Genomic DNA, 18,221 nt, shown 5'->3' on the forward strand with positions numbered 1-18,221 from the left:
ACTTGATCTTTTTGCAGATAGGAATCATCGGATTAATGAAGGAATGACATGACAAGAAAGGCAGAGCATGTTATCTGAAGTGGAAGGCACTACTTTCCAACGTCATCCCTAAATTTATCGCTTTACCATTATTAGGTTCTCCTCTGCTAAACCATCTATGTCACTTTCCCGGATGAACTAGATCATATATGATTCAAAACCCAAATCCCACTTCTAACAAACGGTCCAAATCTACTATATTATTACCCTCCATTGACTCCAAGACTTTCTCTTTCTAGGTCTTATTTACCACGTTGAACCGTATTTTGTCCTTCAATATAGTTGCCAATAATTGACGCTAAATCAGTTTTATGCACCAGGTTTCTTAGGTACCTTCTGCAGACTTAACTAGAAGTTGCATGAGAGCCTGCTTGAAGGACCAATGAGACAAGTACATACATGTAGCAAGTAAATTCTTAGGTACCTTCCACAGACCAAACTAGAGATTCTTGATTATGTCAGATTGTCATGTAGCATCTTCAATGAACTTGGTAGTTAGGTTACTCGTAAAGAATCATTTAAAGAGCTGCCTTTTGTATTGCTATTTTTAAAACTATATCACATGCGATTGGAGCATTTTTGAAAGTCTAAAGCTCAAATGGACAATGTTTCGCTCATCTCCAATCCATTCAATTGCAAGCACATAACAGATGAATTATGTTAATTTGATATCAAGCAACTAGTTCTAGTCTTCTAGATACATTCCAAGTTTCCAACGCACATTGCTAATCAAATACTGGTCTTCAAATCAAACCAAGATTCCATAGTATCCACAAAAGATCTTAGCTGTACTATTTTAAAGCTAAAAATCAAACTGATCATAACCCTCCCAATTCAATTAGCAAGCCAGCTTTAGCTGCTAATATGGGAAAGTTCTATTAAATGACAATAAAGAATGTGTGCTATGGTTATCAAGGTGCTGGTTAGGTTTGAACTATCTTGTGGAGCACATGGTGAGTATTTTGGTAATTTCCACTAAGACCCAAAGTTGCATACATATTGATATTCTAGTGGTAGTGATGTAGTTTCAAAGCAATTGCTGGGCTTTATCTAATGGAGATTTTTTTATAGTCCACAGGTGGATTCCCCTTCTGTTCCTCTCCGTCTCTCTCACTCACTCAGAAGGCTTCTCTGGTCTTGGAGTGGAAATTCCAAAGCTTGAAATTCCCCCAATAAGGTATTCTTGTCAAACCAAGACTTGATGTTGAAGTTGAAGTTTTTCTTAGACCAAAGTTCTATCATTCATTAAGGTTTTAGACCTACGAAAATTCCTATAGTTTTACACTCATGGTAGTGGTTGTGATAATCAATACCTTAAAATGGAAAGTTGGAGGTCTAAGTTGTGTTATCATGTGTGATTGTTTACTACTAAAATTGGGTTGTGATGCACTGATGCTTCTTCGAGGTATGTCATGTTTGAACTCTGTGTTCCTTTCAGTGGGTTTCATGCTGCTCTGTTTTCCACATGTTCTTTGTTTTTGCTGGAAAGACTCAAACTTGAAGCTTCAAAACCACGAATTTGGTTGGTTGTTCTTGTTCTTTTGTGTATCTAAACTCATCATTGGCTTTAAACAAATGGGTTTCTCATGGAATGAAAATTTGATTTCAATTTGATTGTGTGAGACCAAAGATCAGTACTTTTCTTGTTCTCTTATGATTTATTGGATGAAATGTGGCAATTGTTTATTTTAGCTGATACTGACTTAATCATGAAGAAGAATACTTGAGAGTCCTCCGATTTGTTTTTTGAATTTGATGTTCTTGATATTAAGTCTTCTGTACCCAAAGCTTCTTTTGGCTGTTGTGATGGAAATGATGTGTGAGGTTGGGTTAGCTAAGATCATTCATTTGGTTGAGATATATCACTTGCAGGGCCTTGTGCCTTTTTCTTTCTTTTAGGATGAAAATTTGAGGATTTCTTACCTTCTTCAGTTGGGAGGTTAATAGGTTTAGGAGAAATTGTTGCAAGTTTCACAGGTCAGTGCAAATAATTGAAGGAAATGAAGATCAAGAAGTCACGAAAACGAATAAAAAATGTAAAGAACAATTTAAGCTATCTTACACTAGCTGGGTATACAAGATATAGTGGCTAAAAGGGTTGATCCAGTGGTTGTCTCCTCTTTTGCCATATATGACGGTTTCAATTCAGTCTTAGCTAGAGATACGAAGTTTCTGTTCACTTTCCCAAATGCATAGGAACTAAGTGGCTTTTCACCTATTATCTTTATGGTATGATTACTCACAGATCTCCTCATTCTTTGATGCAGATTATGCTGTATGCTCGTTCTATAGTAGGCTGTGACCTCTTTGTCCCAGATATCGGTGCAACCAAGGCCCTTTGTTGTCATAAAGGTACTGTCAAGGTTTCCTATACCGCTCCCATGAACACCGAATAACCCATATTGAGAAGAGCCACCTTTTGGCAAGAAGAGAAGAAGTATTACCTTCGTTGCTGCAGCTGTTGTCCGATGCAAGCATCAAAGCAGCACAGAAGTTCAGGTATGTCGAAACGGTTGCACTATCAACCGATGCAAGAAGTAGAAGCCTACTGCTTGCCTCCATTCCGGGTGTTGGACCACCAGCCACCATATAATGAGAGCAGCCAAAGTACCCACTCCACGGCTCAGAGTTTCCGTGAGAGGTACTGCACTTTGGAGTCGTCCTCAGCAAATGGCAGCTACAACACTCTTTATAACTCCCCATCAACTGTCAGTTTTTCACCCAATGGAAGCCCGGTGTCTCAGCATGATCAAGATTCTCATTACCAGTACCATTCTCCTGATCATACATATGGCTCTTCAATAAGTGGCTCCTGCATTACTGATGATGCAACCGACTTCAAGTACAAGCTGAAAGAATTAGAAACCGCAATGCTTGGCGATTCCAATATCTTTGACAACTATTGCAGTTCCCTTCAGAATGGGGCAAGCAATACCAGGCCAGAAGTGGACAGCTGGGGACAGATTATGGACTCAATATCTAAGAAGGATTTAAATCAAGTCCTCGTCTTCTGTGCAAAAGCAGTAGCAGATAATGATCTGTTGATGGCACAGTGGATGATGGATGAACTGCGCCAGATGGTTGCGGTTTCTGGTGAACCAATTGAAAGGTTGGGAGCATACATGTTGGAAGGACTAGTTGCGCGTCGAGCATCCTCAGGGAGCAGCATCTGTAAAGCACTGAGATGCAAAGAACCAGCTAGATGCAAAGAACCAGCTAGTTCTGAACTCCTGTCTTACATGCATATTCTTTATGAGGTCTGTCCCTACTTCAAGTTTGGGTATATGTCTGCAAATGGAGCCATTGCAGAAGCCATGAAGGATGAAAATAGAGTCCACATCATTGATTTTCAAATTGGTCAGGGGAGTCAGTGGTTGACTCTAATCCAGGCTTTTGCAGCAAGACCTGGAGGACCACCCCATATTCGAATAACTGGTATTGATGATTCGATGTCAGCTTATGCCCGAGGTGGAGGACTCAGCATTGTGGGGAAGAGGCTATCTAAGCTTGCAGAGATGTTTAAGGTGCCATTTGAGTTCCATGCCACTGCTATCTCCGGTTGTGATGTTCAGCTTGAGAATCTTGGGGTTAAACCTGGGGAGGAGGCTTTGGCTATGAACTTTGCATTCATGCTGCATCACATGCCAGATGAGAGCGTCAGCACTCAGAATCATCGTGATCGGCTATTGAGGTTGGTTAAGAGCTTGTCTCCAAAAGTTGTGACCCTTGTTGAGCAAGAATCGAACACAAACACTGCTGCATTTTTTCCGAGGTTTGTGGAAACACTAAATTACTACACGGCTATGTTTGAGTCAATTGATGTAACTCTTCCGAGGAATCGCAAGGAGAGGATCGATGTTGAGCAACACTGCTTGGCCAGGGAAATTGTGAACATAATCGCCTGTGAGGGGGTTGAGAGGGTGGAAAGACATGAGCTTCTCGGGAAGTGGAGGTCGCGGTTTGCAATGGCAGGATTTACTCCATACCCTTTAAGCTCCTTGGTAAATGCAACCATCGAGACACTGCTCAAGAACTACTCTGACAAGTACAGGCTTCAAGAGAGAGATGGGGCGCTCTATCTTGGCTGGAAGAACAGAGATTTGGTTGCTTCTTGTGCATGGAAGTGCAAACCTGGCACTGATTGATGTTTCTTTCTTGTAATGCGGCAAGGCAAGCTTAGAATGGAGCATGTTTTTCTCATCTGCTTTTACTCTTTTGTTAGCTGCTAACTGCTTATAAGAAGGTTGCCATCAGCTGTGTACACTTCATAAAGTGGAGTGAGCTGTTTTCTTCGAGGCCATTTTAGTGCCTCGAACCTCTTGGTTTGATTGGGTCGGGGAGAACTGATTTCAGGCGTTTGTACATGGTTGTCGAGAAACTGGCACCCATGCTTTTTTCTTGTAGGAGTTTAAATTCAAAACTAATAAACAAAGTGAATTGAAAATGATGGTTTGGTCCTCTTCCAAATTTTCTCAATAACTGTCTGGGTTTTAGTCTTTCAAAGTGATTCAAAATTGTATAATGGAGGACATGGCAATGGCATTGGAAGTGATTCAAAACTGATAACAATCTGATCTAATCTGCCGTCTTTAGCATACATTCATTCAAAGCCTTGAAGGTACAGAATCTCGAGCCAAACAGTTTACAGAATACTACTACACTAGCAAACACAGCTATCATATTTAGGTACTCCTGAGTCCCCAGCCTAATGACCTACATCTCTGAGTTTATTTGATCCAGATAAATAATTTACACAACTTATGACACTGTCAAACATCAATGTCATTTCATCAACTCCTACTGTCCTACCCTCCAGCCAAGAGTACCTCCCTAAAGGTCATCCTCTCCCAAAACATAAAACGAGGAAGAAAGAATAAGATAAACCCCCTAGCAGCAGAAGTGTTCCGGTACATGAATACATTATTTAGGGTCTAGATGAATCTCGATGGAGCATGGCAAGTTAACCTTGAACAGGTTCTGCTTTTGGCTTTCGCTTTTCTTGCTCTGATGGAATACTTTCTGACTTGCCATTCTGTAGTTTATTTGCTCTACAAACAATTGTATCATGGGGATCACCTTCTTCATGGACACGTGCTTTACCAATCAATTCTTCATTTATCTTTCTTTCAGGACCCAGATCAGAATCAACAACCATATCAGAGGCAGCAGCATCAATTCTTCGTGATTTAGTTTTTGACTCAAAATCAGGTTGCTCGATAGGTTTACCTTCATGTTCTGGGCTAGTACATGCAACACTAGCACGGCTGACAGCATGCGCTTCTACTTTGGTGCCAGAGTCACCATTGTGGGCTGCTGGCAACACATTTGATGCTGCAGTATTAGGGGTGACAGTCCTCAAGGGGGGTACATCATGATCATGTTGCCCCTCATATGTGGCTATAACCACTTTTGAATCATTAAACGCCCTCTCTACATGTTTCTTAACAGGGCATCCAGGATTTGAGCATCTGTAGTAACTCCTACACAATGCAATTGCAAAAGCACAAAGCACAGCAGAGTGAGAAAAAGCTCTAAAGTAATAGTTATTACCAAAGAAATTCCAAACTACAAACAAACAGATTCCCTTCGCATCCTTCTCTACAAACCCACTGAATTAGACCGAACCATATAGGCTATGTGCAAGTTACATAAAGAAAAAGAATGCCTTACTGAACTAGAGATCAGGTATACACCTAACATCAAAAATTAAAAAGTAGACATTAAATTTATTTATACCTGGGATTCGGATTGCCTTTTACCAATTTTTGCCCATATTTGCGCCATCTGTACCCATCATTGACTATATCAACCTCACTCATAGTCTGAACAACAACACGTGGTTCACCAGTTGGCTTATCCACCGGAATGGAGTTTCCATTATGTTTTTCCTTCTTCCTGTTTTTTTTTTTTGGCCAAGGGCAATAAAAAAAGGTGAGGTGACCAGAATATCGTGTATGAAAAAATATATATATATATATATATATAGAGAGAGAGAGAGAAAATGCAGCATTAACATACTGTCTTTTTGGGTCTGGATCACCATCTCTAGTTCTATTAGATAAAGAGAGCACACCCTGCACAGCTTCATTCTCTGCAACATTTGAATGCTGAAGGGGATCTACTGGCTCAGTTTGTTTAGGTGTGTCACCATGTGCCTCCAATGGTTTATCTTCAAATACGAGGTTATCAAATAAATAAATGAACAAATTTCTGGATGTAAAAAACAGAACTAGATATAACTAAGTAAGGTTTCTCACCTTCACCACTGGTTAACAACCGCTGTTCTGCTCTTTCTTCACCAACGGACACAGCAAAACCAACAGCTATTGGGACACTTAGTTGAGGTTTAGGATGATCATGCTGACCAAAGTAAACGGTATCTATTAACTGCCCATTATGGGAGCGTTCCACTTGCCTCTTCACAGGACATTTAGGATGTGTACATCTGTAGTAACTTCGTACATAAATATTTCCCCTAACAAGTTTTTGGCCATATTTTCTCCAGTTATAACCATCCTCTAACGGTCTTTCACGCACTCTAGATGAAGTGCTTCCTTCATGACCAGATTGCAAGACAAGGGCACCAGTCTCAGGGGTCAGCAATGCCTTCTCAGATGTTAATGAGGAAACACTTCCTTCTTGATTTGATTGCAATGCAGTAATACCACCATCAGGCACCTGCAATGCTTTATTAGGTACTTTAGATGGAGCGCTTCCTTTATCATCTGATTTCAGTGGACAGACCCCATTAGTAGGAGTTTGATGTGGCGATACATGGATTTCAGTATCAATATTCTCCTTCTTCGGTACATTATCAGATGCAACTTCATCCGTTACATCTTTCCCTAGCGAAACCATGTGACCTTGATTCTTATATCAGACACAGACAAGCTTGCAATTCAACTCACAATGCAGTCGCACAACTGACCTCCCCTCAAAACAATACACATGCCGCTCGTTATTCCACTCTGTTTATGTAAAACAAGTACAAGAACAGCAAGGTCAGGACTTGATAGCTTCAGAACAAATCAGAGCAATCAAAAACAAGAAACAGAACTGAAATCGACACTCCTATGAGAGTCACTTGACCGCCATAACCATATCTTCGGTTGTTGCAGATTACATTACAAGTTGCAGTAGTATTACTTCAAAATTTTGCTACTTTTCATACAGAAACGATACTCCGAATTTTGTTAAAAAAAATTTCACCACTAAATAACCACCCAAAAATCACCCAGATAGAAAATTCAGATTAGAACCTGAAAAAAGGCGATTTTTTTTTTTAATAAATTCAACAATTAAGTAAAGCAATCATACCAGTACTACCCTACTAGCTCAGTTCGAACACTTCACTAGGGTTTCAGACAGCTATAACTCACATAATGGAAACTAAAGGCTCAATTTTTTTTACTCAATTTCTGAGCAACCAAACAGAGTCAAGACCTAAAATTTCAGCAATTAATTTTCCAAAAATAATAAATCCCAAGCTCACAAGTCACAAGTCTATGTAAATTTCAGAAACAAAAAAATTACTGAAATAATAATCCGCGAAACTCTAAATTCAAGAGCTGAGACTTACAAACCCTATGAATTTGGCGATCAGGGTGGTCGGATTACGCGGGAAAGCGGCAGCCGGAGATGAAATCAGAGGCGGAGATCACGGCGGCGGTGGGGGATTTGAGCAGAGTTGGTGGGAATTGGGTGCTGGAGTGAGAGAGGAGAGAGTCGGAGAAGGAGAAGGAGAAAGAGAAGAAGCTCTGAGAGAGTCTAATCCATAACACGATGGGGAAGAGAAAGAGGTAAATGTGTTGGGTGCGAGGAGGTGCAGGGAGGAATCTGTGGAGCTTAGTTGGGATTGGTTTTAGGCCATGGGAATCATTACAGGGAGCAGCATGTGGACCATGGGGTTGTTCCTCTTTGGGGTTTGGACCGCCATTCACAACGTTTCCTTGTTTCTTAAAAGCGTGATAAATGATTCAATGTTCCTCATCCATTCGGTAATGTACACCTAAGACTTGATTTTTTTTTTTTTTTGGGCTTTTTTGGGTTCGATTTCATTCTCGAAGAAAGTTTAATTTGCTCGAAAATGACCGTTTCAGTGTTATAATTCTGAGGTGGTGTTTTCGACATTGTCGCTCTGGTTTATGTGTGTTCATATCGAAAGTCTACGACAGCTCTCTTCTTCTGGTTTTTCCGACCACTTCTCGTGGTGACTTTCTTCCTACTTTTTCTACTAAACTTGACCATATTGGGATAAACAGCACTTTTTTTTTTACTATTTTACATAGTATTTTAGTGAAGGTTGAGTGTCAGATTGAGTACATTATCTTGTTCATTTGTTGATAGGTCGGAAGTTTGGGTAATTGAATGTTTCGATTTTAATGTTTGGTGAGTGCAAGAATAGAAAAAAAGATTCATCCCACAATGAAAAAGAAGAAAAAATTGAAACCCTCAATCAATCTTGAGATATCTTTTCCCTCTACAATTGTTACACAGTTTCAACAATAACTTCACTATATGACTACATTGATATTTATGTACAATATGAACTTAGTGGATTTATCCTGAGAGGCTGAGACAAGTTAATTCATATTTAAATAAAACTTTTCTCGAACATATAAAGGAGGTACAAAACTTAAAGCTAAATTATTACAAATATTCCAATTAATAAGCTCATTACGAGATGAATGAGAATGAGAACATATTTCTAAATGCACTGGATTTGATTAACTTCACCCACTAGGTGTTCAAATTTCTAAAGTAATAAGAGAGCTTCCATACTTTTGGGCTCAAATTTCGTATTTATAAGAACAATATTATAATTTTTATCGTACTTTCATACTCATTCTAAATAAATAAATAAATATTCATTGTCTCTTCAGAATAAAAAGTAATATAATCAGGTGTGTCGACGCGTCTACATACAGCATCACAGAGCCACGTATCCCACGCGCCTAACATAATCCCTTTCGTCAAAATCAGTCTCCGATTGGAATCCCAATTCCTTACCTCACCCTAAAACCCAAATCTTGGTCCTTAATCCTCCCCAATTCCCCACTCGATTTCAATCCCAACCTCTCCTCCCTCCCAAACCCTATCCCCAATTCCACACCAACAACAATGCTCGGCACTCCGGGTCGCTCCCCGCGCCACCTCTCCTCCCCTTCGCCGTCCGCAGTTTCCGATTACACCCTCCAAACCCCCAAAAGCTCCACCGCCGTCGCCGCTCCCAAAAACCCTAGAGCCGCCTGCCCCCAGGTCCTCGACGAAGACACCTTCGTGGCCGAGCTCGAGCGGATCATCGAGCGCGACTTCTTCCCCGATCTCGCGAAGCTCCGGGACCGCCACGACTGGCTGGAGGCCATCAAGACCCGCGACCCGGTCCGGATCCGAGACGCCCAGTTACAGATCATCGAGCGCCGCGGCAACAAGGTACCCCGTACTTCAAACCCTAATGCCAAAACCCCCGGTTCCACTTTCTTGCGTAGTTGTACCCCTTTGGATGATTTCGATGGAAGAACCCCGAACGCCGGGTTGCCTAGTGCGGTTGATTCCGGCGACGGTGACGCCGACGGCGGCGGCGTTGAGGAGTCGTTGAGCTTGGACCAGTTTGTGAGGAGGTATACTAGTGAGGATAATGATAGCTTTAAGAAGATTGTAGAGAAGGAGAATAGGAAGAGGAAAGAGAGGTATGATTATTTGTTGGAAGGCGAAAAGGAGGAGGATGTCAAGGCCATTGAGGATGTGAAGAGGGATAGGATCACTGATGGGTATGGGACTTCTGATCAGCCGCCCAGTACATTGGAAGGGTGGAAGTACACGGCGAAGAATTTGTTAATGTACCATCCTGCTGATCGGGGTGAGGCGCCGTTGACGTTGGAGGAAAGGTCGCTGAGGATGAAGAGCTTGGAGAAGGAGATTAGTCGGACCAATACAAGGTTTCATGGGAAGATGATGGATAGGCCGAAAGAGGAAGGTGGATATGAGGTGCTTTATCCTCCGGTTGCAGGGGGGACCCCGGTTATATTGGATAGAGATGGGGATAAGTTGAAGAAGTATGATTTGGATGATTTGAGGAAGACTCCGAATCCGTTTTATGTGGAATCAGAGAAGAAAGCGGACAATGGGTATAGTTTTGTGAAGACACCGTCCCCTGCACCAGGTGTTGATGAATCGCCGTTTATAACATGGGGTGAAATTGAAGGGACGCCACTGAGGTTGGACCTTGAGGACACTCCTCTTGATATTGGCGGGAGTGAAGGACCTCAGTATAGGATCCCATGCCCGGCTTCAAGAGACGAGAAGGCTTACTCGCTTTCAAGAGTGGCTGCACGGAAACTGAGGGAAAGGGAAAGATTGTTTCCAAAGCCGCCATTGCCATCGCCTTCTAGAGCTGGCAGTGCCAGTCCAAGTGTGCGGACACTCTCTCCTGCTGCCCAGAAGTTTGTAAGGAATGCAATTGCCAAGTCTTCATCTACTGTTGATGAAACTCTTCGAGCCAGTTACCGAGGTGCAAGTCCTGGTCTGGCTACTCCTAAAGGGGGAAGGAGTGTGTCAAGGTTTAGTACTATGAAATCAAGATCACCTTCTGCAAGGGAGGGCTCACCTTGGTAATTTGATGTTTCATCATAGCAATTAGTACTGTATATGGCACTTAATAAGCCTTCTGTTTTGAACTATATATGTAAAAATTCAGTTGTTTTTCCTTTTGTTGACAAGGAGTAATTGTAATTGCTTGATCCAACAATGTGAGTTATGTTGGTTTGTTGCTGCTCCATAATTCACTACTTATTTCACTCAAGATCCTTTTATCTAAGCCCCATTAGTATTAGCTCATATTTTTGCTTTGCCTTGGACATAAAAAGTAATTTGGCATTGCATTGCATTGCATAGTGTTTTCTTTTTTGGTTCAAAAGATCTAAGTTCTGATAGGTTTTTATTGCTTTGCATGTATACTACTGCACAAGATCATTGAGGTCCAATCCATATTTGTGTTTCAGGGAACATATTTATCAAAACCGTGCCTCTGTTATTGATCTAGTATCATGACTGCATAGCATGAATCAGAAAGTCTATTGGATGTAGTTTCACAATACTTGCGTTGAAGTCTTGATATTAGTAGTGTTGTCGGTATTGATTCCTACTGGTTATGTGGATTGGTTGATGTGAATAGTCATATCTGGGTGGGGTTCATTTTAGGTGTATCGTAAAGTTTAGTTTTTTTTTTTTTTGATGACTCATCGTAAAGGTTAGTTGTATGGTCCGTCTGTATATTCATAAGGCTTGCTCTATGGGAGACATAATCTTACCATCAAATAGGACATTAGACTCTAGGTATTGCCCACACTCATTGTGATTGAAATCAACCTGCTAATATTGGCTTCCTGAAAAATCCCAACCCCACAAACTGGTAGTCAAAGCATAGATCATTTACTTGCATGAACTGGAAATTGAAGTTCGCATCTGTTACTCGTGTGTGGCCGAGTCTTTTACAGGTTCTAAGTATAGATTCTTTTCACATGTCATCTCACTGGTTGCTTTTAAGTTCAATTACCTGGAAAGACTGGTTTATACCTCATGTTATATGTGATTTCTAGACATTAAGCAACTGGACTCTTAACCCTTTGTTGAGGTGCTTCCTTTGCTCCAACAGGATAATAGAAAGGGAATAGGAATGCTTGTACTGAGAAAGTTTCTGTTTCATCTTGTGATTTACGAGTTGATCTACTGGGTTCTTGTCTACGATGAGCTCTCTTCCAGTTGTCCCTATCTTCAAATAATTCAGATCCGTGCTACTCCTATCTGCATTCAGTGCAACTCACAATTGGGACTTGGATCCTCTGCTTGGATTTTGTGTGCTATAATCTGCATGACTATTCATCTGAGCCGTGTTTGTAATACAGAAAATCAAACCCCTGCCGTTGAGATACAAGCTCATACTCATGTGCATCACAAGGTCATAGTTATGGAAAAGAAGGGTGGTATCCTAGCTCTGCAGATCTTTGATTGGGACACGGGTAGTATATGAAGTTGTGGAATAAGAGAGGCTCATTGATTCAAGCACTTGATGGGCAGCCACGGACAAATCTAAAAAAATCTTGAACCTACCACTTTATACGGAACAGTTAATTTGACACTTTCACAAGCTTCACAAGCCAATTGCCAAGTGATTCAATGCCTTCCTAACTAAATATCTTTTGTTTAGTATCCACTGGAACCTACTTGCAATCAGTTTTTACATAACAAACATGAATAAAGAAGAAAACGCTTTAATCGATAAGGTCAAAATATATCCGTAAATCTTTGCACAAGAAAGTGTATGTCTTGGAATATAACCTTTCGACTCCTATAAACTAATTTCTTAAAATTTTTTTGAAGAATAGATAATTTCATTACTTATCTATGGTCAGAAGGCACGTACATCAGATGTTGTCTCATACCAAAATCATAAATGGCATGAGTTGCCAAGCAAAAAAATGTGACCCTCACTGTTAACACATACGTTCACTTATTAAGCCTAACAACAAATAAACAAAATCCTCACTACTGACCTCCCTTTGAACAGTAACCTAGTCGCATAGAGACCTCAATTGGTGTACAACTAGAGAAACTAAAATGAAAGTAGTAGAAGACCATACTTCTAATATTAGGCAAGAAGACTAGGAAAGTTTAAAACTTTCCTTTGCCCTTGTCTCTAGGGCTAGAAATAGTACCAATAGCTACAAGATCTTCATGAAGACGTTTGACGCCGTCATACTCTTCGAAGCAAACCAGGGCTCGATCAAAACACCAACCCCCACTTTAACTGTTCTATATAATTTAACACCTTCACAAGCTTCACAGGCCAATTGCCAAGTGATTCAATGCCTTCCTAACTAAGTATCTCTTGTTTGATATCCACTAGAACCTACTTGCAATGAGTTCTTACATAACAAAACATGAATAAAAAAGAATACATTTTAATCGATAAGGTCAAAATATATCCGTAATTCTTGTGCACAAAGAAAGTACATGTCAAATTGTGGTTGGAATATAACCTTTCGACTCCTATAAACTAATTTCTTAAATATTTTGAATTTTGCTCATATATATATATATATATATATATCAGATCCTATCTAAAGCAATGCCTCGCTCTGAAATTTCAGAGCGAGGTTAGAGTTTAGAGTCACTTTTTGGTCTCATACCCACAGCTCGACCGTTCAGTTTTTAGGTACTAATGTATAAATCATCTCTACAAAATTTCAGCCAAGTTGATGATTTATAAGGTATCTAAGTCGTTTAAACCAATGGACGAACTAAAACTGTCCAACTTGAACCGTATTAGCTTTAAAGTAGTTATCAATGTCTTAACGACCATCAATTTGACTGAAATTTTGCAGAGATGATCTATACATTAGTACCTAAAAACTGAACGGTCGAGATGTGAATATGAGACTGAAAAGTGTCCATAAACCCTAACCTCGCTCTGAAATATCGCTATGGATAGGATCTGTATATATATATATATATATATATATATATATATACAGATCCGATACAGAGCGGAGCTCTGCTTTGAAATTAACGTGTGAAGTTCGAGTTTTGGGTCACTTTTCGGTCGCATATCCACATCTCGACTGTTCAGTTTTTAAGTACTAGTGTATAGATCATCTCTGCAAATTTTCAACCAAATTGATGATCGTTAAGGTATCTAACTCGCTTAAACCAATGGACGGACTGAATCTGTCAACCTGAACCGTACTAGCTTTAAGGCAGTTATCAATGCCTTAACGATTATCATTTTAACTGAAAATTTGTAGAGACGATCTATACACTAGTATCTAAAAACTGAACGATCGAGATGTGGATATGCGACCGAAAAGTGACCCAAAACTTGAACTTCACATGTTAATTTTCAAAGCGGAGCTCCGCTCTGGATAGGATATGTATATATATAACACAAATACTTGAGGGCTTGTTTGGTCAATGGCGGCGGACTGCAGACGAACTTGGAACGACGTAAGCAACAGGTGACGACGTCGTTTTAGTGAAACTGACCGCGGTTCCTATAAAAACAGCGGCGTTATGCAGCATTTTCTTCTTCTCCTAATCAAACAAAAATTCTCTTTGGCAATAGAAGAAATTGTTTAAAATCGAATACGTTCAAAGGGTTTTGACTTTGCTACTTGCTTTGAACTCAGGTACTCTCTCTCTCTCTCTCTCTCTCTTAATGCACCGTGTACTTTCTTAGAATTCGCTTCAAATACTAATCATCGCTTCAATTTCAGCCTTAATTGATTCGCATTCTGCTGTGTAAGCTAAGAAAGTTTGTGTCTTTACGTAATTCTCTATCTTGTATCAATCAAAGTTTTGCTTAGCTTAGTTTTTTTTTTTTTTTTTTTTACTGATTTCTGCTTCTGGGGTGTAGTAATCAAATTATAATCGTATAAAGTTATGAAATTTACTTTGTATCTGTTACTGATGATGCTCAAGATTCAATTTTTCTTCACCTCCAGTTTTCATATAATCACATTTTGTGTCTCCTGCTTTTTTCAATTTTAGAGTTTTTTTTTTTTTTTTTTCCAATAATAGTAATGAAGTAATAATGTCTCTTTGGAAGTGTCAATGTTAGCTTTAACTGGTTTTTGTACCTTTTCAGATTGATTTTTGAAGATGGCAGTCAAGGATCCTAATACTTTTGATCCAGATTCCGAACCATTTGTGGAGGTTGATCCAACGGGACGTTTTGGCAGGTATGATGTTCTCCTTGGTCAGGGTGCTGTCAAGAAGGTCTATAGGGCATTTGATCAGCAGCAAGGTAACGAGGTGGCATGGAATAAGGTGCGGTTGAAGAACTTTACCGACGATCCAATGCTGTTGAATCACCTTTACGCGGAGGTTAAGCTATTGAGAGAGTTGGAGAACAAGTATATTATCGAGTGTTACAGTGTGTGGAAGGATGTTGAGCGGAATGCTTTGAATTTTGTGACGGAGGTGTGCAATTCTGGGAACCTGAGGGATTATAGGAAGAAGCATCGCCGTGTGAATATCAAGGCTTTGAAGAAGTGGTCAAAGCAGGTGCTTGAGGGATTGCAGTACCTCCATACACATGAGCCATGCATCATTCATAGAGATCTCAATTGCAGCAACATCTTTGTCAATGGGAATAATGGCCAGGTAATTATAATTCATACGAATTTAACACTTGCATTGGACTGTGGAAATCGCTGTTCTATTCCCAAACTAGGGTAGAATATATTTGTTTAGCAATTGAATTAGTTCTTGATGGTGGTTTTGTTGCATGTAACATGACGAGCACTAGGTTATAAGTTAGATGACTTGTGGCAGAGCTATATAGGAGCCTGAGGTGGCCCTGGTCTTCCCATGCCTCTATGTACTAGTTACTTTCTAGAAATTTACTCCTGCAATCCTATCTCTCCTATGAGCTGCAGGGTTATGTTAGGCCTAGTTTTTTCAGATGAACAATGAAATGAGGAATGATGAGGTAGAATTCTATATTTTTTGTTAACAGACTTTTGCATCTTAATCTTTGAATCTTACATTTCCATATCTACATTCTGCACTGCATCATCGTAACTGATTGTAATTTGGGGTCTTTGATATCCATTCCAATATCTAGTTTTCCTGGTCCCTTGCATGTTTTGACTGCAGAGTTGAACCTCTACTGTTATCAATCGAACAATACATCCAAGTCACTTTTGGCTTTCTCTCATAACCATCCATAAGTTTATGGTCTCTAACCATTATGATTTTCATTTTACAGGTGAAGATCGGTGATCTGGGATTTGCAGCAATACTGGGGAGGAGCCACAAAGCACATACTGTTCTAGGAACTCCTGAGTTTATGGCACCTGAGCTCTACGAGGAGGATTACAATGAGATGGTGGACATATACTCGTTTGGGATGTGCTTGCTGGAGATGGTAACGAGGGAGATACCATACAGTGAATGTGACACTGTTGTCAAGATATACAGGAAGGTCACAGCTGGTATAAGGCCTGAATCCCTGTCCAAGGTGACTGATCCAGAGGTGAAGGCATTTATTGAGAAATCCATAGGCCAGCCGAGGGCAAGACCTTCAGCCTCTGACCTACTCAGAGACCCCTTCTTTTCTGACGTCATTGCTGAAGAGCCTGATCCAAGCTATTGATGGCTTTTTGAAACTACTGGTGTTTTGAGACGAAACATGCTTGGCTGTGGGGCTTAGCTCTCATTTCTGAACCAGCAGATGAGGTTTCTTTATTCGAGTATATGCCTCTCTATCTCCTTAAGTTGAGGTAAATGATGGTAGTATTGCGAGGTCCCATTAGTGATTATTAACCCGTGCAATCGGATTACCATAAAATTGAATTCTGGTACAGTTAATTATTTGTATAGAGGTTTATTTCACAAATTATTTATGAAAGTGGAAGCCAAAAGTACTTTAGTGTTTTAGCAAAATTAGTGACTCCCACGTTACTTCCCACATGTAATTATCATATCACATTAATGCTTTCTGGTTCAGAATAAAGCAGCAATCCCTTGACAGATCAAAAATAAATATGTATTTCAGCAACTTTAAAGGAATGTATTGCTTCAGCCTAAAGGGTTATAGCTGTACTTTCTTTTGTTTTTGTTTTCCATAGCTGTACTTCAGTCCTTGAGAATTTTATGTCTGCTGTCTTTATAGATTATACAATTATACATATGGTATGCATTACATAAGCGTGGTATACATTGTTGACATTGGTATATTTCAATTTTCACTTTACCATCAACAACAGGTAAGTAAGAACTGCGAGGCGTAGTTTGCTCCCCTTACGTTATTTATCTGGCAATTTACTAAAGGTTTCATGGTTTTCAAAGATTGTAGGGTTCAGCTAGAGGAACCAATTTTGAGTCGATCGGTTCTTCAAAGCATATTTAGGGAATTTCTCATTTGTGGGTATCGAAAATATGCACCACTTTATCACTCGATATATATGATATAATTGCAAAGATTAAGAACGGATGCTAAAGGCTAAATGAAGTATTACATTGTTGTTGACTCAATCAAGACTACTAATTAAGCTTTCAAGATAAAGCCATGGTTTAACATATTGATGTATAAAATGAAGTATAAACTTGCAGAGGGTACACTAAGCAATAGTCTTTATTGGGATTGGAAGTTGGGAGAAAGCAAGCAATGCCCCTTCATCCAAAGCAGCACAAAATTAAGTAAACGTGCCGTCTTGGGTGTTTGTTTTACTACATCATTTGTAAACACCAAGCTTCACCCTCACTCCATCTTCCCCCTTTCATATTCTAGTCCTTTTCTCAACTACTAGTTAACTAGTTTACATGTCTCCTTCTTCCTTTTCCATTTCCCAACACATCCTTTTGCAGATCTCCATCTCTAATTAAGTAGACTTTTCATGGGGACATGGTACAACCATTGTTATATGAATCGTATAGTCTACTAAAAGCCTAAACCCATTATCAATAAGGCCCTTATTTTTTTTGGTGGAGACCGTGGATTCACTAAAATTGGACATCGGATGTAATTAACCTTTTCATTGGTGACATGTCGTTGTTTGTGGAAATTATCAACTGACTAAAACATGAATTTACATATTCATTATTTAAGTACCTAAGTGATACACAATCTGACAACATAACATGTTAGATTGTCAGACGAGAGAATTTTTTTGCAGGAAAGTATACATGAAACAAATTAGCAAGAAGTAAAAAAAAATTTAATTTTATGAGCGTCAAATGAACAATGATTTCCTATCAATTTTTTATGGTTTACAGGTTGTGTCCAATACATGCATAGGCACAAAACTTGTTACGCAAGCAACCCACATGGAAGGGAGTAGAAAACTTACCATCTTCAACTATAGTAGTGACCCAAGTTGAATTAGTTAATTCTCATCATTCGAGAACGTATATGAAGCCTTAAATTTTGGATGTTGATCAGTGTTTCACTCGTGTGCATTTGACTTTGACCAGAGACACTATGCACGAATGTATTTGTGGACAAAATTTCTACGAACGACCTCTTTTTAATCATTCTTCCTTTTTCATCCCACTGGCTTTGTCATGAAATCTAGAAGCTGTACTATTTTCTTCGTTTTCTTGAGACAAGTTTAGAGCAATTTGTGGCAAACTGGCAACTGGGTGGACAGAAGTCATTATATTATAAAGCAAGTACATGTTTG

General features: G+C 39.7%; 4 protein-coding genes across 8 annotated transcripts; 3 read left to right on the forward strand and 1 right to left on the reverse strand.

Annotated features, from left to right (window-relative positions):
* The first annotated feature begins 973 nt into the window (after positions 1 to 973).
* LOC112185582 (scarecrow-like transcription factor PAT1) lies at positions 974 to 4,486 on the forward strand. 3 transcript variants are annotated; one of them, XM_040513558.1, is made up of 3 exons: positions 974 to 992; positions 1,111 to 1,216; positions 2,307 to 4,486. In XM_040513558.1, exon 3 carries the CDS (start codon positions 2,508 to 2,510, stop codon positions 4,182 to 4,184), a length of 1,677 nt encoding a protein of 558 aa, XP_040369492.1. In that variant the 5' UTR covers positions 974 to 992; positions 1,111 to 1,216; positions 2,307 to 2,507; the 3' UTR covers positions 4,185 to 4,486. The 3 variants fall into 3 exon arrangements, with proteins under 3 accessions (XP_040369492.1, XP_024179608.1, XP_024179609.1); XM_024323840.2 differs by lacking the exon at positions 974 to 992 and having other exon boundaries at positions 1,061 to 1,216; XM_024323841.2 differs by lacking the exons at positions 974 to 992; positions 1,111 to 1,216 and adding an exon at positions 1,244 to 1,444.
* Positions 4,487 to 4,610: 124 nt separating this feature from the next.
* On the reverse strand, positions 4,611 to 7,990 carry LOC112185585 (WRKY transcription factor 1). 2 transcript variants are annotated; one of them, XM_024323844.2, is made up of 5 exons: positions 7,623 to 7,990; positions 6,297 to 7,007; positions 6,058 to 6,208; positions 5,776 to 5,934; positions 4,611 to 5,519 (listed from the first exon to the last, which is right to left on the reverse strand). In XM_024323844.2, the coding sequence occupies exons 2-5, from the start codon at positions 6,895 to 6,897 to the stop codon at positions 5,000 to 5,002; spliced, it is 1,431 nt and encodes a 476-aa protein (XP_024179612.1). In that variant the 5' UTR covers positions 6,898 to 7,007; positions 7,623 to 7,990; the 3' UTR covers positions 4,611 to 4,999. The 2 variants fall into 2 exon arrangements, with proteins under 2 accessions (XP_024179612.1, XP_024179611.1); XM_024323843.2 differs by having other exon boundaries at positions 7,619 to 7,990.
* A 998-nt stretch (positions 7,991 to 8,988) lies between these two features.
* LOC112187630 (splicing factor ESS-2 homolog) lies at positions 8,989 to 10,840 on the forward strand. The gene has a single exon (XM_024326505.2). The coding sequence runs from the start codon at positions 9,160 to 9,162 to the stop codon at positions 10,651 to 10,653; it is 1,494 nt and encodes a 497-aa protein (XP_024182273.1). The 5' UTR covers positions 8,989 to 9,159; the 3' UTR covers positions 10,654 to 10,840.
* Positions 10,841 to 14,136: 3,296 nt separating this feature from the next.
* LOC112183420 (probable serine/threonine-protein kinase WNK11) lies at positions 14,137 to 16,560 on the forward strand. Of its 2 annotated transcripts, none has more exons than XM_024321799.2 (3): positions 14,137 to 14,222; positions 14,681 to 15,198; positions 15,806 to 16,560. In XM_024321799.2, exons 2-3 carry the CDS (start codon positions 14,695 to 14,697, stop codon positions 16,190 to 16,192), a joined length of 891 nt encoding a protein of 296 aa, XP_024177567.1. In that variant the 5' UTR covers positions 14,137 to 14,222; positions 14,681 to 14,694; the 3' UTR covers positions 16,193 to 16,560. The 2 variants fall into 2 exon arrangements, with proteins under 2 accessions (XP_024177567.1, XP_024177568.1); XM_024321800.2 differs by lacking the exon at positions 14,137 to 14,222 and adding an exon at positions 14,267 to 14,334.
* Positions 16,561 to 18,221: the final 1,661 nt, after the last annotated feature.

This window comes from Rosa chinensis, chromosome 2, assembly GCF_002994745.2.
Source record: "Rosa chinensis cultivar Old Blush chromosome 2, RchiOBHm-V2, whole genome shotgun sequence".
In the NCBI taxonomy this organism is placed as follows: Eukaryota; Viridiplantae; Streptophyta; class Magnoliopsida; order Rosales; family Rosaceae; genus Rosa; species Rosa chinensis.

Coding starts and splice junctions, on each gene's coding strand:
- LOC112185585 (XM_024323844.2), bottom strand. CDS start 6,897: ATGGTTTCGCTAGGGAAAGATGTAACGGATGAAGTTGCATCTGATAAT. Junction 6,209..6,296: donor GTTGTTAACCAGTGGTGAAG/GTGAGAAACCTT, acceptor TCGTATTTGAAG/ATAAACCATTGGAGGCACAT. Junction 5,520..5,775: donor AAAGGCAATCCGAATCCCAG/GTATAAATAAAT, acceptor TGCATTGTGTAG/GAGTTACTACAGATGCTCAA.
- LOC112185582 (XM_040513558.1), top strand. CDS start 2,508: ATGCAAGCATCAAAGCAGCACAGAAGTTCAGGTATGTCGAAACGGTTG.
- LOC112183420 (XM_024321799.2), top strand. CDS start 14,695: ATGGCAGTCAAGGATCCTAATACTTTTGATCCAGATTCCGAACCATTT. Junction 15,199..15,805: donor TCAATGGGAATAATGGCCAG/GTAATTATAATT, acceptor TTCATTTTACAG/GTGAAGATCGGTGATCTGGG.
- LOC112187630 (XM_024326505.2), top strand. CDS start 9,160: ATGCTCGGCACTCCGGGTCGCTCCCCGCGCCACCTCTCCTCCCCTTCG.